This window comes from Mucor velutinosus (genome assembly GCF_035048745.1).
Source record: "Mucor velutinosus strain NIH1002 chromosome Unknown tig00000041, whole genome shotgun sequence".
NCBI lineage: Eukaryota > Fungi > Mucoromycota > Mucoromycetes > Mucorales > Mucoraceae > Mucor > Mucor velutinosus.
The window spans coordinates 1,975,920-2,002,072 of record NW_027041905.1 but is presented as its reverse complement, the minus strand read 5'-3'; the positions used below and the strand labels follow the sequence as shown (position 1 = coordinate 2,002,072).

The 26,153-nt window shown below is 41.3% G+C and overlaps 8 protein-coding genes across 8 annotated transcripts; all 8 read left to right on the top strand.

Annotated features, from left to right (window-relative positions):
- Window positions 1–1,352: 1,352 nt before the first annotated feature.
- MAGO2 (Protein mago nashi 2) lies at window positions 1,353–2,386 on the top strand (the record flags this gene model as incomplete). Its single annotated transcript, XM_064820244.1, has 2 exons — window positions 1,353–1,768; window positions 1,831–2,386. The coding sequence occupies 2 exons, from the start codon at window positions 1,353–1,355 to the stop codon at window positions 2,384–2,386; spliced, it is 972 nt and encodes a 323-aa protein (XP_064684164.1).
- Window positions 2,387–3,800: 1,414 nt separating this feature from the next.
- Window positions 3,801–7,419, top strand: ATC70_000836 (uncharacterized protein; the record flags this gene model as incomplete). Its single annotated transcript, XM_064820243.1, has 12 exons — window positions 3,801–3,807; window positions 3,879–4,030; window positions 4,094–4,790; window positions 4,842–5,083; window positions 5,141–5,228; window positions 5,300–6,059; window positions 6,113–6,228; window positions 6,281–6,534; window positions 6,592–6,671; window positions 6,747–6,891; window positions 6,942–7,202; window positions 7,258–7,419. 12 exons carry the CDS (start codon window positions 3,801–3,803, stop codon window positions 7,417–7,419), a joined length of 2,964 nt encoding a protein of 987 aa, XP_064684163.1.
- A 116-nt stretch (window positions 7,420–7,535) lies between these two features.
- On the top strand, window positions 7,536–8,045 carry ATC70_000835 (uncharacterized protein; the record flags this gene model as incomplete). Its single annotated transcript, XM_064820242.1, has 1 exon — window positions 7,536–8,045. One exon carries the CDS (start codon window positions 7,536–7,538, stop codon window positions 8,043–8,045), a length of 510 nt encoding a protein of 169 aa, XP_064684162.1.
- Window positions 8,046–12,559: 4,514 nt separating this feature from the next.
- Window positions 12,560–14,569, top strand: ATC70_000834 (uncharacterized protein; the record flags this gene model as incomplete). The annotated part of the gene is made up of 1 exon (XM_064820241.1): window positions 12,560–14,569. One exon carries the CDS (start codon window positions 12,560–12,562, stop codon window positions 14,567–14,569), a length of 2,010 nt encoding a protein of 669 aa, XP_064684161.1.
- Window positions 14,570–14,968: 399 nt separating this feature from the next.
- Window positions 14,969–16,927, top strand: ATC70_000833 (uncharacterized protein; the record flags this gene model as incomplete). The annotated part of the gene is made up of 5 exons (XM_064820240.1): window positions 14,969–14,999; window positions 15,077–15,190; window positions 15,263–16,582; window positions 16,637–16,740; window positions 16,796–16,927. The coding sequence occupies 5 exons, from the start codon at window positions 14,969–14,971 to the stop codon at window positions 16,925–16,927; spliced, it is 1,701 nt and encodes a 566-aa protein (XP_064684160.1).
- A 1,364-nt stretch (window positions 16,928–18,291) lies between these two features.
- Window positions 18,292–20,416, top strand: ATC70_000832 (uncharacterized protein; the record flags this gene model as incomplete). The annotated part of the gene is made up of 2 exons (XM_064820239.1): window positions 18,292–18,397; window positions 18,459–20,416. 2 exons carry the CDS (start codon window positions 18,292–18,294, stop codon window positions 20,414–20,416), a joined length of 2,064 nt encoding a protein of 687 aa, XP_064684159.1.
- Window positions 20,417–20,934: 518 nt separating this feature from the next.
- Window positions 20,935–21,946, top strand: ATC70_000831 (uncharacterized protein; the record flags this gene model as incomplete). Its single annotated transcript, XM_064820238.1, has 5 exons — window positions 20,935–21,001; window positions 21,054–21,145; window positions 21,216–21,338; window positions 21,400–21,632; window positions 21,697–21,946. The coding sequence occupies 5 exons, from the start codon at window positions 20,935–20,937 to the stop codon at window positions 21,944–21,946; spliced, it is 765 nt and encodes a 254-aa protein (XP_064684158.1).
- Window positions 21,947–22,168: 222 nt separating this feature from the next.
- On the top strand, window positions 22,169–25,411 carry ATC70_000830 (uncharacterized protein; the record flags this gene model as incomplete). The annotated part of the gene is made up of 9 exons (XM_064820237.1): window positions 22,169–22,252; window positions 22,371–22,644; window positions 22,712–22,845; window positions 22,902–23,255; window positions 23,319–23,601; window positions 23,656–24,641; window positions 24,695–24,951; window positions 25,003–25,166; window positions 25,230–25,411. 9 exons carry the CDS (start codon window positions 22,169–22,171, stop codon window positions 25,409–25,411), a joined length of 2,718 nt encoding a protein of 905 aa, XP_064684157.1.
- Between the last annotated feature and the right edge of the window lie 742 nt (window positions 25,412–26,153).

The following is a 26,153-nucleotide window of genomic DNA, read 5'->3' as shown; positions in this document are numbered from 1 at the left end:
TGTATACATATGATAATGATACTATGCTACAGTTTCGAGCATCGCCTCAACTTATGACAAATAGTTGCTACGATACCTGCAAATGACATGGCACATTGAAAGCGTGATGTCTGCCACATATATTGTTGCCATCCATAATTGTGATTTTCAGAAACAGGTGTGATTATCAAATCAAAGATATCACAGTTGAAACATTTCTCTAAGGTTGACACTCGGGAATATATAAGCGACCATAGAACTGCAAATGATCTATGGTAGTTGGTTCGTCTTGAACATTGAAACTGATCTTGGCAAGTGAACGAATTCAAGTCTACAACAAAATCATAATGCCATCAATTGAGGCAAAGACTTGATGTGGTCACTTCATGTTCATAATGGCATATGAAATGTTTTCCTAAAATTTAATCCGGTGTACTTATTTTTGGCGCTGGTGACGTTTGGACATGTAATCACAAACAAATGCTAAGCTTAACCTTAATTGAGACGTTTTTGCTGCAATCTCATTGATTCAAAAAAACATGACCTGCGACATTTCAAGGTGTTGAATACTACATTGATTGATTGCACATGGGTGGCTCATCATTGCAGCCTATTGGGATTTACGTACTTAAATTTGTCTATCAGATCAGCAATCAATTCCAGTCTTTGTGTAAGTATCGTTTAGTATACTATCCATTCTGGAGACACCCCAGCCTATACAATATCCTAGCGTCACTTTCAATCAACTAAAATGCCATCATATTTACAAATTTGTAAAAGATGGATTAAAGTTATACTGCCGGCTCTAGATTAAAAAAGACATCAAGAAAGGTGTGGAGTAAATCACAAGTATTAGTAAGATAGGCTCAATTGGATGTGGGCTATTCTGGGAGCGATGCTATCTAAGGAAACGACTATGAACGAATTCGTTGGAGTAAATCAGAGTCTTGTGATTGGCTGACCCAAAACCTGAATCCAGGTAAGAGTCATAATGGAGGCCATTTTCGTCCGAGTAGTTCCTATTCATTTATGTTGATTTCGACAAAAAGTAATGCAATTTTTCTTTGAATCTTTTCGTATTTAGACTCTTTCTAATATATGAATGGCAACCTTTTACATATGACCTGCCAAGGTTTCATAATGAGTAGCCATGAGAGAAAAAGATCCAGGTTTCGAAAAGGGAATCATCGAGAAATTTCGGGCATCACTCCGCATAAAATTAAAATTTCGGAGAGATGGCTTCCCTGAATGTTCTAAATTTCGAAAACGGCATATATATATATATATATAAACAAGTGAATCAGTCTGTCTCAGTCTCCATCTCTTCTCTCTATTCATATCAAACCCTACTCTTTATTTATCAATCAAACAAAATGCTTAGATCAGTTACGACTCATCAATTCTTAAAGACTGCTGCATCTCCTTTGGTCATGTCTCGCAATGTATTACCTGCTGCTGCTATTTCCATTGCCCGTAGATCAATCTCGACATCCATGGTCCATCGTCAAGCAAGCAGAAACGAGAAAATGTCCGATGTAATTGGCTCCATGCCTAAAGATGTCTTTCGTGAGGTGATTGAGTCAAGACCTATTCCAATGCGTGAAGAATTCCTCGAGGGTCAAAAGCTCACCACTGAAAGTCTTGAACAGATTGATTTTGGTAAAGGAAAGCACTTCAAGCCTCGTACAATGGGCGATAAGGCTGCCTATTACCTCGTCAAGGCCCTGCGTACTTTGCCTGACACATATTTTGGCAACAATCACTACATGCGTTCTGTAATGCTAGAAACGTAAGTTTTTAATGATTTTCTCGGTAGATTTGCTCCTTTACTAACCCGTTTTTTCTGCAAAGTGTGGCCGCTGTTCCTGGAATGGTAGGTGCCATGCTCAGACATATGAAGTCTCTTCGTAGCTTGAAGGATGACAATGGTTGGATCTCTCATTTGCTTCATGAAGCTGAAAATGAGCGTTTTCACTTGTTCCTTTGGTTGGAGTGTCTCAAGCCTTCCTCTTTCCAACGTTTGTTGGTATTAGGTGTCCAAGGTGTATTCTTTAATGCCTACTTTACATTGTATCTCTTCAGTCCCAAGACTGCCCATCGTATGTGTGGTTATCTCGAGGAGGAAGCTGTCATTTCCTACACACATTTTCTCGAAGATATTGACGCTGGAAAGATCCCCAATGGTCCTGCACCTCAAGTAGCCATCGATTACTACAATTTACATCCTAATGCCACAGTGAGAGACACTGTTCTCGCTGTTAGAGCTGATGAGGCTGTCCATCGTGATGCAAACCACTTTTTGTCTGACCGTATTGCTCTCAAGAAAGAGGATCTTCTTTCAGAAGTGAAAGAAGAGCGCGATAAGAATATGGCTCATCGTGGAACTGGTTCCTCTTCATTTGCTTAAATATTTATTATCAAACCGTTATTTATACACCATTCTTAATCATTCGCATTGTCCAAATCAGAAATAGTTAATAGTAATTTCTTTGTAAATAAAGCATGAGCTGCCCAATCATAAACTATCACACATTGCTCCTATATATTTTTAAGCACTTTTCATCTTTTTGTAAAGTGGTAGCCCTTGACGATTCATAATCCCTTTAAAGCAACTATCATTATATATACAAGCTACAGAACTGCATTTCCAGTAAACTGCAGCTACCAAAGATGTGATTTATGCCGTGTAAATAAACTCTGTAAAGCAATACATAACCAAATTTAACAGCTTTCAAGCCTTCATATCTTGACATGTAGACCTTTCTGAGCCACCGGAATAACGCCAAGCAATTGCACTTGAGTAGTAGTAACTTCCTGACACATTTGCCCAACTTTTTGAAGACCCAAAAAACATGACCAAAAATTGACCAAAAAGCATGAGGGGTACCTCATGGAAGATCAAGAACGAGCTCCTTCAACTACATGCCCAAACTGAAATTCACAAGCAATTGTAATTCTCTGATCACAATTGTCATCTATCATCTGTTCCTGTCATCTATCGCTTTATCCTAAATATAATTGAATATCATATCAATTGCGCCCGCCTCTTGGTAGTGCCCTAGGGACCTACTTACACGGAGCAATCAATAAAAACAATTTTAAAAAAAAAAGTACCTCATGGTTTTCTTCGAAAATCAAACGATCGTGTTTTTCACCTTGAAAATGAAGACTTTTATTATAGTATACGAGCCTTTCAGCACTTCGGGTGGTTTCCTGACCTACGCTTCGCTTCGGTGGAAACCAACCTACGTTCAAACGGCTCGCGCTGCCGCGGGCCTTTGGCTAATATCCCAATATTAATATAGCTAAAATGTTAGAAGAAGAACCCTGATTGTTGATTGATATATAATCACTAATCATATGAGTGTTTATGCTTCGTATGGTTCTCACCGAAGCGTAGCGAAGGTAGAGAACCAACCTGCACAGCGACAGCTCGAGCTACCGGTTACCCTTGTGTATCTTATCATAATACTACTACGTTCAAGCTGACCCTCTACTTACACATGAAAACCCTTTATAATATCTGTGGATCTGACTCTTATCTGATGCTCTACATCCATATACACGTATCTACTTCATATACGGGCAAGTAGCATACTGGTATTTCCACTTTTTAGTCCTTAGTATCCATAATACGGGGGGGGGGGGTTGGAGTGGATATAACAAATCATCTCACACAGACACACGTATGTTATTAGATTGCTATAGCGTATCGTACTCAAATAGCAGTGTTGAGGCCCTATCAACGACAAAACCAGATAGGCTGGGAATTAGAGATTGTATTGGATACTTCAGTAGCTATAACCTGTCTTGATTGGAGCATGCATGGTGAGTTTGCTGTACAGCGCTATAGGCAGAAGATGTATGTGGGACTTATTCACACTGGGATATAAATGTAGACATATTGCTGAGTGCAGGAAAAGAGATCAAACTATGGAAATACGACGATAGCGATTCCGAATGGAAAACCATGTGCAGCAAACTACCAGCTTCGGATGTGATACTGGCTAAATTTGAGCCAAAATCCAACGTATTTGCGACATTGGGCAAGGTTTGTAGGCATACACTGCAAACATACACACCCAGACAATCTCATCCATCCTTCTATCCCTAGTATGATCGCATAGTGACCATATGGTATCCCACCGAGGATGATCACGATGCGTCTGCAGCAACAAGAACAGTGGACTACAATTTCACGCTCATTTCGCACCCTAAATATGTCACGCACTTTGTTTGGAGACGATTACCAGGCAGCAATGACCGAGAAAACGATTGCACCTTATTCAACATGGCACGCGATGGCATTGGTCGATTTTGGAGTCCTACTGATGTACAGCAACCTCATTTCTTGTACATGTGTGCAGTGATTGATTCCAATCAGTCTTTGGTCACCAGCAAAGTAGAAGAGGACAATCACCACCACCATAGCGCTCAAGGAGAAGAAGAAGAAGAAGAAGAGGAGGAGGAGGAGGAGCAGGACGATTTTTCACCTATTCATTATATCGGTTGTGATGAACTAGCCAGTGCCGTTCACGCCAGATTCAGGTCCCATTCCAAACACGAGCGCTTTGATCAACGCGTGGACCGCATCCGAGACAGAGTGCGAGATACCCATGACTTGCTGTTTCGTATACAGGCAGATGGATCACTTACATTTTGGGGTGTGCAGCATCTGAATTCAGTGCCTCGTCGAATTCCAAGAGTGTTTGTAGTGCTGCGTGTGGACAAGGCCATTGATCCGTTGGATGTTATCTACTTCTTAAATCCGACACACATTTTGCATGATTATTCACATATTCAGTCAGCATGTAAGTTGAAAGAGCTTGTTTGGGCGTGCCGTCATACTGAAAGATATACAGCCACAATCAAACCCATCGAGTTGTCGTTGGTGGCCAGAAATCTGCACGGACAAGTGCGCTGTTACAGTCTCAATTTGATTGATTTCCTCGATTCAACTTCATTTTCATCCAGACTGCACTTGAAATACACATGGTTGGGCCATCAGCACTCCATCTCAAAACTGTATCAAACACAAAAGAACCGATTTTGCACAGTGGGTGTCGATGGACAGATCAATGTGTGGAAATATGAGCTGAGAGAGGTATTTTATTAACTGATGAAGTATTGCCCTGAGAGTGCTACTCACAACATGCGTTAGACATGTGGCAAAATGACGACTCAGTTGCAACTGGGCTGTTCATTGTTTGTTGAATCCAAGCAACTCTTGGCTGTACCTGTGGATAAAGGTAGAGATCATCTCTGTTATAACCAAGGAGAAGAGCACTAAAAAAAAATCAACATTAGATTAAATTTTTAGCAGTGTATGATGGACATCACGTCAAGCTGTACGAGTTTGATAAACAAAATTGCCATTTATACCATTTCATCACATGCGAGACGGAAGCTGCTTTGGATCTATCATCATTACATGTATACAATATGGAGGAAGCAGATTCAGGAGAGAAATCATTTTTGCTGATAGGTGTATCCACCACACTGAGACAAATCAGTACCTGGCATTTGACCCGCAACCATCTGCAACACATGGATATCGCATTTCGAGGTACACAGACTATGCCTTGGACAGTGGATCCCAATGTAGTGGGATCAGCCAGTCAATGGGCAACCAACACGGCTTCGAAACTATTCCACAAAATGGCGTTACAGAAGAAGCCTGTATTGATCGTATCATTGGGACCAGAGATCATTTTTTATGGCATCAACACCGACGCAACCAACATTGAATGGAATGCTTTGTTCAGCATGGATACTTCCAGCAGTAGTCGTATACATCAAATCAAGTGTGCGCCAGGCACAGTGGCATTGGTGACTGGTCAAGATCACAAAACCTTGTCTATTTGGATCGAAATACGATCAGGCGTAGCACCCAGCTGTGTCAAGACATTTGAGTTTGATGAGCCTGTGCGTGATATTGCTTGGAATGTTGCTTCAGATGCTCAGCTTATCCTAGCTATTGCATTTCCCAAGAGTGTCGGTATCTTTGGGCAAAAGAGAGCATCGAACAATGCAAACAATGATGATATCTGGGCTTGGTATACTACATTCAAGGTGGGTACGTGAGTAGACTTTGTTGTAGATATGAAAGAGTGTTGCTTACTTGTTGGAATAGCCCGGAGGATATCACTGCGCTGGCTTGGGTTGATTGCGGTGTATTGACAGTGGCAGCAGGAAACCAGCTTAGATGTTATTTGAAATGGCTGATTGACGATGATACGATATCCAAAGGTAATGAAGTGAATAGGTACTGTGTTGTCTCTCTACTGACTTGCGGCTTTAGCTGTTCGAGTGCATGGAGATAGTCAGGTGGAGCCCATGTCCAGTATATTTGACATTTCTTATGAAATGAACGGCCCTTTGCCCTTTTACCATCCAGATCATCTTATGCATTACATCATGTGGGGCAAAATGGATCTGGTACACAGTGTCTTGGTCTCTCTGTACACTTTCTTTAAACAGTTTGTCGATGATGAGGACAATAGCATCAACGAATTTCCTCCAGTGTCCTTTTCCAAGATGTTGAAGCTTCAAAATGTATGTTATAGGCATAGCATATACCTCGCATTTGGGCGCTAATCATGTTGAATATAGGGCGAGTCCAAGCAGGGTGCCAAGCAAGAGTACAATGGGTTGTTTGAGGACGATGATGACGCAGACGATGCTAACACAATGTATGTATAAGTATTCGCATCATGTATTGTTTCTCTTTTGCTTTCTTCCTTGTTATTGATTTACCATACCACTAGACAAAACGAGGACGATGACACTGTTCGAGCATTGACATCAAGTGAAGCCAAGAACCTGGCTCACTACCTCAAGGTGAAAGTGTTGCCTGGATTGAACGAAGGTGAGAGAATTCACTTGATTGCTATGGTGGATACCATTGTTGAAGTAAGCTGACCTTGTGCCTCTCCATTAACACAGCGACTAACGCTACACAGATCACCAACCAAGGCGACTCACTGGATGAGAATGGTGCTCGATTTACGGCACTACTAGAAAATCACTTTCATCTAAACAAATCACTGCCACCAGAACAACGACAGATGCAATTGGAATCAAGGGATTATGTATGGACATTGCACAGTCAATCGCAGGATCTACTGTTGGAAAGATGTATTCGACTCTGTGACAATACACTGGTTTGGCAAGATGCTCGCAATTTGGGTCTGTTTATATGGCTGCAAAAGATTGATGTCGTGGTAAGTGATTCAGTAGGCGCATTGCTTCGTATACTCACTCTCAATGTGCTGGCAGAGAGACCAAATGGCCACCATTGCAAGAAATATATACTTGTCAAAATCCGCTGAAGCAAGAGATCCAGTAGACTGCACACTGTACTACCTGGCACTACGTAAAAAGAATCTCATCGAGGGTTTGTGGAAGACAACTTCGTCTCACAAGGACAAGCAGCCATGAAAAAGTTCCTGGCAAATGATTTCACGGATCCACGATGGCAGAGAGCAGCGTCAAAGAATGCGTTTGCACTATTGGGAAAGCAACGATTTAGTAGGTGTATATCAACAAACCAGTAGATGTACAACGTTAACACATCGATAGAATACGCCGCTGCCTTCTTTTTGTTGGCAGACAAACTGAAGGATGCCGTCAATGTCATCCTTAAAAACGTCAAAGACTTTCATCTCGCCATCGCCATCTGTCGTGTGTATGAAGGAGATCATAGTCCTCTGTTACGAGACATCCTAGAGAATTCCGTGATCCCCATGGCGATAGAAAACAACGATCGCTGGCTGGTCAGTATGGCTTACTGGTTGCTAAACAGACACAAGGATGCAGTGCGTGCCATGGTAGTGCCATTGACCCAGTTCACTGACAAGGACATGGATACAACAGGCGCAGATTCGGCAGCAGTAGTGCATGATCCTAATGCCTTTATTCTGTACCACCATCTGAAAAAGAATCTGACTCATAACCAAGCAACTCCCTACAAATTGAAGGCAATGAGAGTATCATTTGGTTCAGTTCTTACCCGTGATGGCAACGCAGGACTACAAATAAGATTACATTTAGTAGATGCTGCTTGATTCATCAGCATTGCTTCTTCTCTTACCTCGAGTACGGCATGTATTTTGAAAAGAAAATAGGGGGGCAAATGTTTCGAAACAAGGTGACACGAGCATATAAAAACTTCTGTGCTGGAAATAGAGTTCATTGCAAGTAAACAACAGTGTCAATTGATAATGGGTTGCCATACCAGCATATGGTGAATCTCCCTCTTTCTTCATTTCGTATATTACCATGGTTGCTGCGACATTGTTGATCAATTTCCCAGAAGAAATTTGGGAGCAAATTTGCTCCTTGAATTTTCAAGACAGATTTCAGTTGGCAATGACAAGCAAAAAGTCTTACGATATTGTGAAAATGATCAGAAGCGATATTTACCTAGCTGTTGACCTGAACGACCAGCGCCAAAGCAGCTTCCTTGTGCATCAGGTTGAACATTTACAGATTTCCAATCCTTCAGTCTATTTTCATGACCTTTATAAGGTTCTGACACAATTTCGATTTGTTAATCACCTTGATCTTACCCTTTTGGATCAGGAAAACCTCAACAGCGGTCGATTTTTGTCTTGCATTGATCAAACAAGACGCTCGTATAAAATAACTGTCAACCCAGATTATTTCAAGAAGCTCAGGATAGAAGTTGATTTTAAAAAGAACAAAAGTGTTGAATTAATCGAGTAAGCGAGAAACATTGCATACATTTTGAAATCCTCCGTTAATTTTCTTTGAATTAGATCAAAAAAGAGAAGAAATGAGGAAGAAGATGGCCGAGGCAAAGGTTTAGACCGTCGTGCCAGAGAGGTTTCACCAGTCAGTGAGATTATGGCTCCTTTGACAACCAGCCTGCTAATGTACGAGAGAAAAACAGCATATAAAAACGCTTGGTATGAGTTGAAGATATATTTTAAGAATTACGAATTGCTTATTACCGGTGCTGTTTGCGGGAGATTTGACAACGATCAACATGAGTGTTTCTTAGGAAGTTCAAGGGCTCCAGTCACCCTCATGCAACAAACACACTGGCTAATTATCGCACCGCAGACCGCCGTTCCTTGCGAGAGAGATGCTCGTTTATTGCAAAGTTTTCGCAATACAGCCAGCACCAACAATTGGACATTCAAGTCTCAAAACTTTGTGAAAAAAGGGATTTCACACCGAGCATCCTCTTACTTTTCACGAAAACACAAACAGAGTTGTAGATTATTTCAGCTTGGCGTCATACATTCTGTATTGTGGTTCAAGAGGTGTCATTAATCATTCCCAAGTACAGAAATGCAGATAAATGGCTGAGACGATGGAAGTTTGGAAAGATCTGGGTTTGTCACAAAAGCCAAAGTAATTTATAAACTACAACTTCTTTCAAAGTAATTATACTAATCAACTACCATATATATTAGTTATAATGCAGCAATACTGGAAGCAACCAAGCAAAGCACGAATATTGGCCAATTCAAAAACTGGATGCTGCAATTCACTTACGGCGATGAAGAGAGAGATGCCACCAACAATGAATTAACATTACTGCACAAGAATTTCTTGTATCAGAAATTACGAGCTATCAATGACAAAAGAATGAAGCTGATCAAGTAGACAGTTGCCATTTGCTTATCTTTGAGGTAGAGCAATTTGTTAGTTGAGTTGCTACGACTGTATTTTTATCTTTATAGTTGTACTATTCTTTCTATGTATAAATCAAAATATATTTCCTAGTCTGAATCATTGACATTTATTGCTCATCGTATATAGTGGCAAAAAACGTATCCATATCTTTGGCAATATATAATGGTTGTCTTTTATGAAGCAAGTTGAGGTCTCGACGAAATCATTTTAGATTTATTGTCATGCGTAATAGAATATTGCATCATCTGCTGCTGCAATTATGAAGCCTGCAGCTGATCCGCTACTGAGCGATCTCAAAGCGATTTAGCCCCCGCTCTGAGGTTGAAGCGGCAACGACATTCGTGATTGAATCGACTTAAATCGACATCGTTTCTCCTATTTTGGTAAATTACACGCAGTTAACCTAATTTACCAAACCAACTCTCTTATGCTTTCAGGTGAAGCTTTTAAAGGCGAATCGAATGGTGCTATTTGTTTTGAACTTTTTTTTACCAAAAGTAATGCGTACTTTACAAAAGTTTGGAAAGGTGTTTTTGGAGAAAATGCCGAGTTTTTGCATACACATCTCTTTTAAAACCAATTTGGTACGCTGCACACGACTTGTAGAAGTAGTTTAATATTAGGAACACCATATACAAAAATGCCGTTTTTGATGTGAAAAATGCGATCAAGTAAAATCGATGGATTTTCCCTTGGTATTACTCATCTAAAATCTCGAAATTTCGACTCTATTTTTTTGGACAAAAAAATTTGAGATAATGCATCAAATAGTTACTACTAGTCGAGAGTAATCGATTGGTGTTATTCCGGATGTCTAAAACGGCCTGTAAAGGGTGGTATTTGGGATCAAAAATACCCACATTTTGCCTTGTTTTGCTATATAAAAGAGGAGCAAGGGACAAAATGCATATGATGTCAAACTAAAAATGCATTTTTTTCATTTATACAGGCTTGTAGCATCTTTTGAAACCTACATAGTCAATCGAAAGTAGATTTTACAATGTATTTTGCCCAGTGAGTTGAAGTGAAATGCCTGTTGGGCAGTAAAATGCCTTCATTCCATCCCACTCTTGGTCAGAAGGCATGCATACATAAAAAAAAATGGCAGATTCAAGCACTATCAGCAAGCCTATCATCCAACAGCTCAAACGTTACAAGCCTCGGCTGATTCTAAATGAAGCGATTCACTGAAAAAGACATCAACATTTGATCAAGTGATATGCAGTCTACAGATGTACGATCGAAAAAGCAGTTGTCAGGGTAGAGATGTGCTTCATTAAACGGCCCGGCCACAGCAACAGTGATAACGAACTATAACTAATCAGCGTGCTTTAGGGCTCAAGATTTTTGTCTAATGCCTGCTGGGAGCACGAGCAGTGGACTTTTTGATAGCAGTGTAAGCAAAAAGGATGCTGAAGGAGATGCCTCCTCTCTTCGTCCTGGCTTGGATATAACCTTCCTTTTACTAACTACTAATTGGTTGTTTTAAATCTACTTGATATAGCAAAATTTTATTATATCTGATTTAAAATGTCTTTGGCGAGAGCCCACAGGGCGACACCGACATCGAGCGTAGTGAGATGGATCGGCTAGTTACCTCCATATTAAGATCGGTATTGGGTTTGCTAGCCAACCACCAAAATCAACTAAAACTCCGAACGCCATTTTTCTTCTCGAAATGGTTATCTTTCGATTCCATTGATCTATTTTATGGGATTCCATGCCCCCTCTCATTTCCCAAAACAGTTACCAAAACTTCCAGAAATTCCTTCTTTTCGAACACAGCCCTTCTCGTCAAGATCATTCCATCTATCCGGATCTCTCTGCTTACCAGGTTTTCGCCTGCATGCTACAAACTATATGGTATCACCACTACCAGTTTACATTCCAGGACAAACCTTTCCTGCCATCAATTTTACTCTCATCACTTCGTAGCTCATTAGATACCTTACATTTCCAAGAAACTTTAGATCAGTCTTCATAATTAGTCCCCCCAATATATATCCAGTCTTTTTTTTCCTCTCCCATCTAATAGGCGTACGTAAAAGGACTTTAGATAAAGCAATACAATTGCCCTACAAAAAAAAATATTTTATGGGATTCGACTATGTAAGTTGTTCAAACTGCCTTATATTCCCTTAAGCTTTCTAAGAGTACTTTTCAAGGCGCATCCAATGGTGTCAGTAGACATAGAGGTTTTGAACAAACTTATTGAGCAACTTATGAAAATATGAAAAAAAGGTTTCTGGTCAAAACGTCGATATTTTACATATCAAATTCTCATAAAAGATGTTTCAGGAGGTACTACAGATCGAGAGAAACATTTTGATTCAATATATACTATAGGAAAAGTCTTCATTTTTCAGGTAAAAAAACGCGATCGTTTGATTTTCAATGGAAACCATGAGGGGGTACCTCATGCTTTTTGGTCGGTTTTTGACGATGTTTTTTTTTGGTCCCCAAAAAGTTGAGCAAAGGTGTCAGAAAGTAAGTGCTGGATGAGAGCAATTGTTTGGTGCTATTCTGGCAATGTAAAACGGCTTCTAGCAAGAGAAAATACGGCTCAATGCAGCCAGATTTTGCTGTATGAAGCGCACTCTTGACTAGAAAGTCTAGTGTTCATTATCGATACCTGTGGTCAAACTAGGGGCACATCTATAGCATACACACAGAAGAGCTTGCCCATGCTGACTGTTTGCAGCTGAATCAATACCAAGAACTCTAATGCATAGCCCAAACCTTGTGAGACCCGAGAAATTATGAACAACGCCAAAAATTTAATTTAAGGTTACTTGAGAAGCATAAAAAACCAATGCGCAAAATGATACGGAGCAAATCAACATCTTTTTTCCTTTTTTTTTTTTTTTTTTTTACTTCTTTTCTCATCTCTTATCTCTGTCTATCTTTATGAACTATGTATATAGTGCAAGAAAGCGCTGAAAATGCTCTTCTCCCTGCTGAAATCTTGACAGAAATCTTCAAAAAGTTGTCGAATGAGACACTGTTTACTTGTTTAAGTGTCTGCAAGACTTGGTTTCATCCAGCAGGTCAGGTGTACTATCGACAGTTGCGCATAGGCGACAATATCAAAAGGAGCGCAGACATCAAGAAAATAGTAGAGTACATTTCCAAGTTCCCAGATCTATTGATAGGCGACAAGGTGAGAACCATGCAGATCGAAGGGCAGCGTCAAATAGGGGGCCGCATCATTTCAGGAACATCAACACCAACTCCATCATCTAAAGAAGAGCTACAAGCACTATTGCAAATGTGTCCCCATCTACAAGAGTTGGCATTCAGCATCAATTCAGTTTATTGGAAGTATGTCTACGAAATGGATCCTCACATTACCCACATCATACGACCTAGGAGGCTTTTCACAGTAGGAAAGCTGCGATGCTACGAAGAAGAGTACTTTTACAAGGTGGCGCATCAATTTAGATCATCCATCAGCGAGCTAGAGATCTATTGCTCCTGTGATGCATCTATACATGATGGCTTTGGTAGCCTTTATTCTTATCTGGCAGACTTTCCCTTGATGAAATCATTATCCATCAAGAGCGGTAGTCAGCGTTACATGGTTTACTTGGATCAGTTACTGAACTCGTGCAAGCGATTGAGACAGCTCAACTTTCAATTAGACCATCCCTTCTTTGAACGACAGCCTTACAGCGGTCAACAATCATGGTCAGAATACCCATCTTTGCAGGAGCTCGATATATACCAGTCTACTTTCAACGCACAGCAGCTACAGTACATTATCTATCGCTTCAAAAATCTCAAAAACTTTACTTTGAGGATGAATCAAATCGATATCCACCAGAGAAAGCTATGGAAAAATGAACAAGACAAACACTTGAAGTCAGCAATGCAGTTTTTCAAAAGTGATTTTATGGCGTTCCTTGCTCATCTCAACCAACTGCATTTGCATTTCAATATTCATGGACGGTCTTACGTCGAGTACTTGATGGAGCACTTTTATCTGCCCTCATTGTACAGTGGCAAACACAGCTCAGCCTGGATCGAGGCTTCCTTCGAGGTGAATCATGGCAGAACAGAGAGAACACAAATTGAGATACAAAAAGGTGCACAAAAGCAAACGGTCAACTATACATTTGTAAGGGATTTTTCAGTGGCAGACCCTACAATGGATGAAGATCTGCAGGTAGAGTCAACTGAACATTTGCCTTACCTGACACACCTTGAATCCTACGGAAAGCATCTCCAACGTCTCCACATCACCACTACGTCAAAAGCAAAGCACAGAGAGGCAGCTGATCTTGATCTTGTCCTTTGTCTCTGTCCTAATCTTCAGGAGCTAACCCTCATTGTGGAGATCTCTCCTGGAGCATATTTTTCGCCGGATGTTTCTCTGATGAATCATCAACATCCGCCGTCGCATTGCTGGAATTATAACCCCAGATCGGCTTTGAACTCCAAACTAGCCGCATTAACAGTGAAAGGGATTACTATTACAAGAGAACTTTTACGAGCGATTGCTAGAAACCATCCGAGACTAAAAAACCTCTGCTTCGTCAACTGCTTGTCAGAATCAATCATTGAAAATGATCCATTAGCTCAAAGCAGCCTTTCATTTCACATGTACGATCTATCCAATTTGCATCTCGAATCACTGGTTTTCGACATTTTCGCTCATCGATATGGCAAGAAGCTTGTTGTACCGATGGTTTGCATTGCAATTGAAAGCGAGGATAAATCATGCAATTACTACCTTGCCAAACAACAAAAAGATCCAGTTACAGACGAATTGTTCAATAGCATCTCAACCGCAATGTATAAACAACTGATCACCGACAAGGAAGCTATACTGACAGTGCTATGGTTTAAAGTAAAAGCATTGGACAACTTGGAATTGCAAGCTGGAAGAAATCAATCATTGATCAAGAAGATCCAGCCGAGATAGTTGGCTCATGTTGCAAGGATCAATGCTAGGCTTCTCAAGGGCATCGACTGACATCCAATGAATGCTGATATGCCCTATGGTTGTGCTTCAATGAATAAACAACAAATTGAATATATTAAAACGTCCTCTCTCGTAACAACATGTCAACAAAAGACGCTTGCTTATAGGAACATTTACTCTGGAAGAGGCTAGAGACACAACTTCAACTACCAAGCCTGGGTTTCAATGTTACCACCTATTTCAAAAAAATTTGCCAAAACACATGAGGGTTCATGAAAGAACAGCCTGTTCATCTTTTTCTCTACTTTAATATCACTAGGCGTTGTATTTTCTTGAAACGCCCCCAAAACACATATTAGCTCAGTTTTTTGACACTACACTAGTTGAATTATACAGAAAATGTCCTATGGATGGAACAGAGATTCTAATTGTAAATGTTGATATTCATCATCACCGTTGACAAAATACTAACATGGCTTGCTTGAATTGCGCATGTTGATTGATTAGCTGCTCCACAGCAATCAGCAGCAGACCTTGCCAGTTCTTTCTTAAACTCTGTAGGTCAAGAGCTTCACGGTGCTTCTAGCGAAACCCCTTACGGTGGTGGCCACGAAACTCAAGGTAAAATTCATTCACTATCAAATCCACCACAAGACAAAGCCTCTGACAAAAAGCTCTCGTTTTCTTGTCTAGGTCGTTACGGCGAAGAGATGGGGTATCATGGAGGAAATGACGACTACCGCAGCAACAGAAGAGAAGGTGGCGGAGGTGGAGATATGGACAGAGGAAACAGAGATGGACGTCATAGCAGAGACCGTTACCATGATAGATCGCGCGACAACCGAGACAGTAGACGCAGAAGATCCAGAGATAGACGTGAGCGCTCACCTCGCGACCGTCACCATGGCAGAAGCAACAGAGATGATAGAGATTATCGCAGCAGCAGACGTAGAAGAAGCCCTAGTCCTCGTCGTTCAAGCAGAAGACGTAGCCCTAGTTCTCGTCGACGTGATGATGAAAATGTCATTCCATTGAGTAAAAGAGAAAAGAAGCTTCACAACTGGGATATGGCTCCTGCCGGCATGGAAGGCATGTCAGCTGAACAAGTCAAATCGACTGGTCTCTTTCCTTTACCTGGTCAAGTAGTTGGCACTCGTACCCCTCAATCCTTCCAACCTCCTCCTCCTTCAGACCATATGATGCACGATGGATCTCGTATTCGCGTCACTCAGGGTGCTGCTGGCCCTGTTGCCTTGAATGCTACGTTAGCTAGACAAGCCAAGAGACTCTATGTTGGACAAATTCCCTTTGGCATCGATGAAAAGCCCATGGCTGATTTTTTCAACGAGACAATGGAGAAGTTACACTTGGCAGATACAACACCTGTTTTGGCTGTCCAAATCAATCATGACAAAAACTACGCATTTGTTGAATTTCAAACACCTGAACAGGCAACTTCTGCCATGGCATTTGACGGCATCATGTTCCAAGGACAACAACTCAAGATTCGCAGACCCAAAGATTACCAAGCACCTGTTGATGGAGAATATGGCGATCTGTCAAATCAATTGCCTGGATTAGTGTCTACCAACGTGCCCGACACACCCAACAAGATCTTTATTGGTGGTCTCCCTGTATATTTGAATGACGATCAGGTTGTCGAGTTATTAAAATCATTTGGTGAACTGCGTGCCTTCAATCTAGTCAAGGACCCAGTAACTGGAGCCAACAAAGGGTTTGCTTTCTGTGAGTATGCGGACCCTAGTGTCACAGATTTGGCCTGCCAAGGTTTGAACAATATGGAGTTGGGCGATCGTAAATTGGTGGTTCAACGTGCTAGCGTCGGCGCCAAGCATGGCTTGCTCCCTACTGAATATGCAACTGGTCAATTACCTCTTACTGTTGCGGACTATTTACCCATCTCAAGTGCCAAGGAAGAGGAGGCTACTCGTGTGTTGCAATTGATGAATATGGTGACACCCGATGAATTAGAGGATGATGAGGAATACAAAGGTTGGACGCTTGAATTGTGCATAGTTGGAATTGTTTGCTAATATGGATTGATAGATATTTGGGATGATATTGCAGAAGAGTGTTCCAAGTTTGGCACCATTATCGATATGAAGATTCCTCGACCAAGCAAGAGTGGACCTGTTCCTGGATGTGGTTTGGTAAGCATTTAGCACTGAAGATGGCCCAGATTTGATTATTGATGCTTCTGTACAGATCTTTGTCAGATATGAAGATTCTCAACAAACACTAGCAGCCTTGCGTTCGCTTGCAGGCCGTAAATTTGCAGATAGAACTGTCGTAGCCACCTTTATTGACGAGGAAAATTACTTGAGTGATAACTTTTAATTGAACGCTGTTTCTTATAATATATACATATAAACATTTTCGTGGTTTTCTGTCTGTTACGCTGCCTCTCGCTTTTTATTCTACTCACATATGTCGTAGTCCAATTGTTTTTCATGTCATTTTTCTCTTTCAAATATTATACTTGTACATGTCTAATTTTTAATTTTTTTTTTTTTTTTTTTTTTTTATCTATCGATTGGGTCGACTTTTACTAGCTGGTAGGTCATGCCATTTACTTTTGACTTTATGCGCAAATACAAGTAGTGTTTTCTTAGGATCACCGGCAATGCCGAGCTACATCAAATAATGTTGACATTTGGCTCACATAATAGCAGTGATTGATGCTGAAATACTCTGCAGGTGTGACATACCGTTCAACATGCTATCAAGGTAAGAAACAAAACGAACACTACGATTGAATTGAATTGTATTTTGCTAATGGGATATACCTATTGTGCTTTAGACATATAGCAAGAAAGGTCCATTTATATACCTCCTGACGTTCCTAAATTTGAGACTGATTTTGCCAGATCAACTTTTCCAGTGAAATTTGACTTTTGTAGGCAGTTCATTTATATAAAGCGACAAAATCTCTGTCTATGATACTGTATACTCGCAGCGTCAAGATATCTACCTATGTATGCCATAAAATAGCATCTCAAAATTAGATTTGATTCAACCAAACACATGGGAACAGTGATAAACATGTGTATCAACATTGAAGAGGATTTTATGGAATCAACATCACATCCAGAGCTTGCCAAATAGTCATTAGAATAAGCCTTGGATGCGGCATAAATTATGAGTCAAATCTAGAAGAACTATTGCTTGATTTAACATTTTCTGCTCAAGTTTTAAACTCTGCACATCCGATCTGCTCCTTTCATTGACTTCACGCAGCACAGCCATATAAGGTTTGCGTCCCTTTTGACATTCATGAACCCCGCAAATGGTCGGAACAGCTCTCATTGGATTAGGAAAAAGAAAGGAAAACTTTTTTTCCATGATAGCCACATCCAAGTTCAGCAACATCTCTGCAAAGAGGGCCAATATTTGAGAGCCATGCCTGTCAAATGCCTTATGATATACCAACATACGTAACAAAAAGAGACCAAACAGCATGTTATCAAGCATACTGATGAGCGTACCTGAAATCAAAGTCGAGATAAATTACAAAAATCAACTGGGTTTGGTAGGGATCCCTCTAGCTTTTTATTGTGACAAGCTTAAAGCATCCATAGAATTGGAGTAAAAAAAAAAAAAAAAAAAAAAAGGAAAGAGGTCTTGATCAACTAAAATCTTTTTCACCCTGGTATCTTTCTTTTTTTTTCCCATTTCATCTCTCAACTTTATATATAACAGCCATGTTGCGTAAAGTTCTGATTCCTTCTGCCATCAAGCTGTCTGGTCCTCGTGCCTTTACTTCTTTGACAAGAAGCATTGCTGCTACCAGAGTCACTCCTAATGCCGGTAAGTTTACATGTTCATGCCCCTCATCATTATGCTCATGCCATGTGTCGTTTTCATCCAGTTGGCTCTCTCCTCAGATCTCAAGCTCTTCGTCCTCAACTATTCAGCTCTCTCAAGATCTCTCCTTATGCTTTCCTCCACACACAATCCACTGCTCCTAATTCTGCTGTAGCCGAGCTCATCAAGGACGAAGTCATCGAAAACGACACTCACATTGAACCCATTTCCGAACAAAAGAAGCGATTTGATTCCATTGAAGCCATTCATCCCAACACACAAAAGGCAATCCGTCAGGTATTCAAGTACGAAGAAATGTCAGCAGTGCAAGATGCTGTTCTCTCCAAACTACCCAACAAGAATGACATGTTTGTCAAAGCAAAGACAGGTACCGGCAAAACACTTGCTTTTTTGACAGCTGCTATTGAAACAGCCATTGAGGGTCAATCCCCTCAAGATTTCAAGCACTTCCAAGGCACCTCCATCATGGTGATCTCTCCTACCCGTGAGCTCGCTAACCAGATTGCTGATGAAGCCCAAAAACTCGTAAGTGCGTATCCTTTCAAGGTACATTGTATGGTGGGCGGTGATTCCAAGAGACGTCAAATCCTCAATTTGGAGCGTCGTCGCTGCGATATCGTGGTTGCTACACCTGGTCGTCTGCAAGACATGCTTTCCTCAGTGCACAATTTCAAAAAGATGTGTCAAAATCTCAAGGTGCTTGTCCTGGATGAAGCAGATCAGCTGTTGGATATGGGCTTCAAGGCTGAATTGCAACGCATTTTGAACCAAATTCCCGAGAAGCGTCAAACTATGCTCTACTCTGCCACCATTTCGCAAGAAATTCGTGAAAATTTGGGCAAATTCGCTTTATCACCCAACTATGATTTGATTGATACCGTGGGCAAGGACGATGTCAACACCAATATTCATGTCAAGCAATCTGCTGTGATTGCTCCATATCAAAACCAGTGTGCACTGATCCGCGATTGTCTTGAAACACACGAAGCTGCTCAAAAGGGCAAGGTCATTGTCTTTTTACCTACGACCAAGGCTACCATGGTCTACGCCAATATCTTCAAGCGTCTGATGCCTGATCGTATGGTCTATGAAATTCACTCCAAGAAGGGCCAAGATCAACGTTCTCGCATTGCTGACAAGTTCCGTAAATCCAAGGACAGCAGCATCCTCTTCACATCCGATGTCTCTGCCCGTGGTGTCGATTATCCTGGCGTGTCTCTCGTTCTCCAAGTAGGTGTTCCTTCTTCTCGCGAGCAATATATCCATCGTCTCGGCCGTACTGGTCGCGCTGGCCGTGAAGGTGAAGGTATCATCATGTTGGCACCTTTTGAAAAGGCATTTTTGGACAAGGAAGTCTCTGATCTCCCTATTGAAAACATTGAGGCTCCCGCTCTCACTCAAGAGGAGATTGACGAAACAAATGAAATCGCTCTCAAGTCTATCAACAACATGGATGAGGATATGGTGAGAGAGGTCTATACTGCCTATTTGGGCTATTACTCTGGAAGAATGCCCATGCTGGGTCAACGTCGTTCTGCAGCCTTGACTGAAGCCAACAAATTTATTGAAGGTCTTGGTGTGACAAACATCCCTCATTTGAGCCCTCGTTTCTTGTCTCAACTTGGTTTGAGCGAAGGTAATAGTAGCCGTAACAATAACCGTGGTGGCAGTGGTTATAGTCGTGGTGGCAGCAGTCGTGGCGGTGGTTTCAATCGTGATAATGATCGTGGATTTAGCCGTGGCAACAATTTCCGTGATTTCAAGAGTTTTGATCGCGACAGCAATGATCGTGGCAGTTTCAACCGTCGTGATAGCTACAACAGCAGCAGTAGACGTTTTGAAGATCGTGATAGTGGCTACAAGAGCCGTGATGATGGCTTCAAGTCTCGCGATAGTGGCTTCAGACGTCGTGATAGTGGTTTCAAGAGCCGTGATGATGGCTTCAAGTCTCGCGATAACTTTGAACGTCGCTCAAACTTTAAGCGTCGCGAGGATTATTAAGTAACTCATGCACTGCAACTGCTGTCATAGCAACAACAACAACATTTATATCTAGAAATCTGTAAATAATCTTTCCATTTCCCGTTTATCAAATATGTTATACTATCAATAAAATCCTTAGAATCATTACTCATTGGTATTCATGTGTCCACACTGAGCTTTTTATTCAAGCTGCTCATTTGATGGTCTCCTATCCTTAGCTTGAAAAGCCTCTTATTATAAGCAACATCCCCAAGTGACCTCTTTAAATGTTAATGGGCCACCATTGACTGCAACTCCTTATACAATAACCAGTGAATCCTGCTTAGGAGTGGATCAATCCTATACTTTTCACTTGAGGAGTTTTTCCACTTTTAGTCTTATGACGAATGATATGGCTTCACGACGACCTATAAACAAGAGACAAGCTTTCCAATCGCACTACATTGAACAACCGATAGAGTAGGTAATATACTTTGGGTACCGAGAATCATACCACCATTATTATTTCTTTCGTTTCGACTACATTTACAAACAAGATGAATGATAGCGTATCCATACTGGTAGCCGTATTTCTCATTCTGATAGCCCTACGTTGGATGCTGGGTAATGCTCAACATGTACACATTTCACTTGCCATGACTCATAGTATGTTTAGGTGGCAACAACCCGAATAATCAACAGCAACAAGGTCAAAGACGCACAACAACAGGCACCAGAAGAATGCAGCATCGTGTCACTCCTCAAATGGTATAGACAGCATGGCTCTCTTTTGTAATGACAAGGTAATTGACCCTCTTTTCTCCACGTATGTATATAGATTGAAATGGTGCGTGCCATGTTTCCCGATATCCCTACTGCTGCCATCGTGGCCGACCTTCAAAGAACAGGATCTGTAGAGACAACAGTTGATAATGCACTCCGTGATGGAGGTCTCCCTCTTGTAAGTTGATTGATGCTATGGATCGCGCGATCACATCCTATTCACACATATACTCTGTTAGCCATCTCCAATGCCATCGCAGCAAGGCTCACCCAACTCCTACGCAACGAACACCTCATCCACTGCCTCCAGTAGTCGCAAATCACCTAGTCATCCCAATTTAGTCCAGAGATACAAGATTGATGTGCAACAAGATACAGATCAAGAGCCACCCAAGGTCTGGGAGGCCAGTCCAGACAAGCGACAAGAGATGCTGAGAAAACGCAAAGAATTCATGGTGCTTCAAGCCAGAAAGTAATGGTTTTAACAAAAGCATGTCGAGCTTACATTAACGATTACTTTTTTTTTAAAAAAAAAGGAAATTGATGGAGCAACAGCAAAAGAAGAAGCAGGAATCCGCTGTGGAGCAAGGATCAAGTAGTGCAGCAGCAGGAGCAACGTCTAGTAGCATACCAGTGGCATCCACTGCAGTGGCAGTAAACCAAGAAGAAACTGAAGAGGCAAAGACGTTTGAGGATATGTCTGTCGATGAATTAAACACACTTTCCCCTGAGCAACGCAGAGATCACATGCTGCAAGCTTTGCAAAAACGAACCAGCAGTTCCTAATGATCTTGATTTCTATATATACACACACACACACACACACAACAAAGGGAAGGATGGGCCCTGACTTTTAATAAAGCGATAAAATTATAAATACAATCCTTTTCCTTCTCGCTCTCTTGTTTGGAATTCAAATATATATAACTCAAAGTTTCCTTTCAAAACCTACAACAACAAAAAAAAAACTAGAGCAAGGAATCAAACAGCTCCTTCTATCTCTCAAACATGTTACCACGTAGGCAAATGTCTCCTAGTGTTCAAAAGTCTGATCTACATCAGCCAAAAGCGAAAAACCAGCCTCAGGGTCAGGTATGTCTTTACGTGGTTTTTTTTTTTTTTTTTTTTTTTTTTTTTTCCCTTCGAGATGAGGAAACTCCATTGCGAAAAATTGGCTTACTAAAGAGAAAACGTGTTGCTCTATCATTAGCTTGCTGCCTTGTTACATGGCAAGTTGGATTACGATGATCTCTTTGTATCTCAAGGCGACCCTAGCAGCAGCAGCAGCAGTAGCAATAACAATGTGGCATCCTCCCTGTTTCCAGACGACCTTCGCTCCAACAGTGCTCCCCCTACTCAATTGCTCAATGCTCGTCGTAGCAATAACATGAACGACGCCGCCTCCATGGACCCTACCGAGCAACTAAAGTATACGCAAGATGTCAATAACCAGCCGTGGCAATTATGGCAGAATAATGAAGAAGGTAATGTTCCAACTTGGACTCGACTCGAGCAGCAGCGTATTGATACATACACGCGTGTAAAATTTAGATTATATTCAACAGGATCCGCGAAGCAATAGCACTGGATTCAACGCTTATACTGGTAGACACACACCCACAAAGCAACAAGAGGACACACTGGCTAGTCGTCGTCAGAGAAATCTGGTTGACTTGATTCAACAGGTAAGACAACATGGTAGAGTTACTGCAACTGGATATACTCAACACGACAAAACTAGGACTTTCCTCGTACGCCCTCGCCTTTATTTGCGCTTCAACAGCAAGCGAGACAGAGACACGCTGCCGCTGCTGCTGCCGCTGCTGCTGGATTCACGTTTGAGGACCCCACCCAGGATTTAGATGCCATACAAAAGCAATATAGAGACCAATTAAGCGCTCTCGAATACGACGATATGGTAATGAGGCGTCAATCAGATGAAGCCAATACCTTGATCTCTCCTCCTCTGCGCAATAAATTCGTCAGTACGCCACCTGCCCGCTCCAATTCAACGCCTCCAGGAAGATACAATGAGATGGATCGCCAGACGGAATTGATGATGAACTCATTTAGTGGATTCGGCTTGAATGAGGATGTAAGTTAAAGTCGTTGTTGTGTGGCTCTCAAGAAGCACGAAGCTCTAACCAAAAGGTTATAGAATGATTACAATCTGCTATCCAACCCCCTTTACTTGCAGCAATTGCAACAACAGCAGAGTGCCTCTAGATTTCAGCAGCATCATCAAGGCCAATCAAGCCCCTATGGCGGTGGAAGCCCTTATTACGGTAACGCTCAACTTCATAATATCCCTCAGCAATCTTACAGTCCAGCTTTGGAATTGTCAGGTGGTTTGGATGGCTCAGATGGTTTATTAGGTAACGATGCCATGTATGGTCGTTGGAGTCAAGGTGATGTCGCTTATCGCAGACAGCAACAACAAGGTAAGCCTCTCCAACAAAAAATCCAAGCCCATCTTTATTCACCAATACATGTAGCTGCTGCTGCTGCTTTAGGCCACAATATGACAGGTCCCCTCACTGCACCTGCTGGTATTGATGCTGCTGGCTTCCCAGAAAATACGCTTCCCGGAGCCACTGACAAGAAATTGCGTGCCCTGCAAATGCAACAGCAGCAATTGCTCATCCAACAACAACAGCAGCAATTGCTGGCAGCCAGACAACAACTCTTGCTGCAACAGCAGATTCAGCAACAACAGCAACAGCAACAACACCAAGGATTTGGACATGGTAACAACAACCATCATCTGCAATCCAGATCCAGAGGAAGCCACCATCACGACAACGATGGACGTCAAATGCATCACAGCCATCATCAGCAACAGCAACAGCAACAAGCATCGTCATCCACGCAAGACATGACTCTCAACATGCGCAGTCCTTTATTAGAAGAATTCAGAAACTCCAAGAATAAAAAGTACGAGCTCAAAGACATCGAAGGCCATATTGTGGAATTCAGTGGTGATCAGCATGGATCTCGCTTCATACAGCAAAAATTGGAGACAGCCAATAGCGATGAAAAGCAAATGGTGTTTGAAGAAGTGCTTCCCAACGCCCTACAGTTGATGACAGACGTCTTTGGTAATTATGTGTTGCAAAAATTCTTTGAACATGGCAACCAAATGCAAAAAACCATCTTGGCCAAGCAAATGGAAGGCCATGTCTTGTCATTGTCGCTTCAAATGTACGGGTGTCGTGTTGTCCAAAAGGCCTTAGAGCATGTCTTGACGGAACAGCAAGCCACGTTGGTCAAGGAGTTGGATGGATGTGTGCTTAAATGCATCAAGGATCAAAACGGCAACCACGTCATCCAAAAGGCGATTGAACGTGTCCCTGCACAACACATTCAGTTCATCATTGACGCTTTCCATGGCCAGGTCTATAACTTAGCTACACATCCTTATGGTTGTCGTGTCATTCAACGCATGTTTGAACATTGTACCGAAGACCAAACGGTAAGAATAGTAAGCACAACCCTTTCGCCTAGTGTTTGGTAGTATGTTAACAGTTGAATTAGGGCCCTCTGTTGGATGAGTTGCATCGATGCACTGGTCAACTTGTACAAGATCAATACGGTAATTATGTGATTCAGCACATTTTGGAGCGCGGAAGAGCAGAAGACAAGTCACTGGTGATTGACAAGATTCGTGGTCAAGTGCTTCAGTTGAGTAAGCACAAGTTTGCTAGCAATGTGGTTGAGAAATGTGTCGATTATGGATCAAAACGAGATCGTCAGTTGTTGATTGAGGAAGTGCTTCAACCTAGACCTGATGGGTAAGCTCTACACCAGCGGTTGATTTCCGTATGTTCTAAACTCTACTGTAGAACCCTGCCCCTTGTTACCATGATGAAGGATCAATACGCAAATTATGTCATTCAAAAGATGTTGGACGTTGTTGACGATGATCAACGAGAATTGCTAGTCAACAAGATCAAACCTCATCTACAATCACTGAAAAAGTATACCTACGGAAAACATCTCATTCAGAGTAAGTGCGCTTTTAAAGCTTGGTTTTGAACGATGTCTACTGACACCATTGCTGCTTATATAGAAGTAGAAAAGTTATTACCTCTCATCAACAATGGTCAGTTGGATCTCAATGAGGAAGAGCAACAACACCATCATTTAGAGAATCATACAGACATGAATCCAACAGCTGAAGACATGATGCACCACCATCACCACCACCACGCCATTGCTTCAGACAACTTCATGGATGGAAGATTGAATTAAAAAAAAATCAAATTGATTTTGTTATACTACTACTACACAAAAAAATGTATATAAACTGTACTGCGAGGAAAGGGTAGGCCTCATTCAACACTATACATCAAACAACACTAAAAAAAAACGCCAAAAAAAAACATGGATAGATGATGGCAGCTTTCCTTTCTTCTTTATTATATTCACCTGTACATTATTCATTTTGTACATGTAAAGACTCCCCCTTTTTTTTCACAGATATTTTCCATATACGATATTTTCTCTTTTTATTTCTTCTTTTTCTTGACAAAAAGATCAAGATATACATATTTTTTTTACCTTGAAAAACATCAAATGACAAATATATATACTTATACAATCCATAACTCTCTAGAGAGGTTACGTGATTTGATGATCTGGATGTTGCAATCCACAAACTTGGTGATGTGGTGAATATTGGTACTACTGTAACGGGATACATTTTCGATCAGTTTAGAAAATTAAATGTGGTTTCTTTTTTAATGCTGGTGCTTGCTGATACATAAGATGACTGCATAGCAACGTTTATCTAACACCCCCTACAGATACGTTATCAGATGGGTCACATAAGGCAATCATTTTATTGAGATACTGCATTCATTTGGTATGCCCATTTGCTAATAATCCTATGTAGCTTTAAATAAAGCAAGAAACAATACCAGTGGTTTGCTACGTTGTGAGTTGAATTTGGACTAATGGGTGTATAGCAATCATATTATATTAAGCCTGGTGT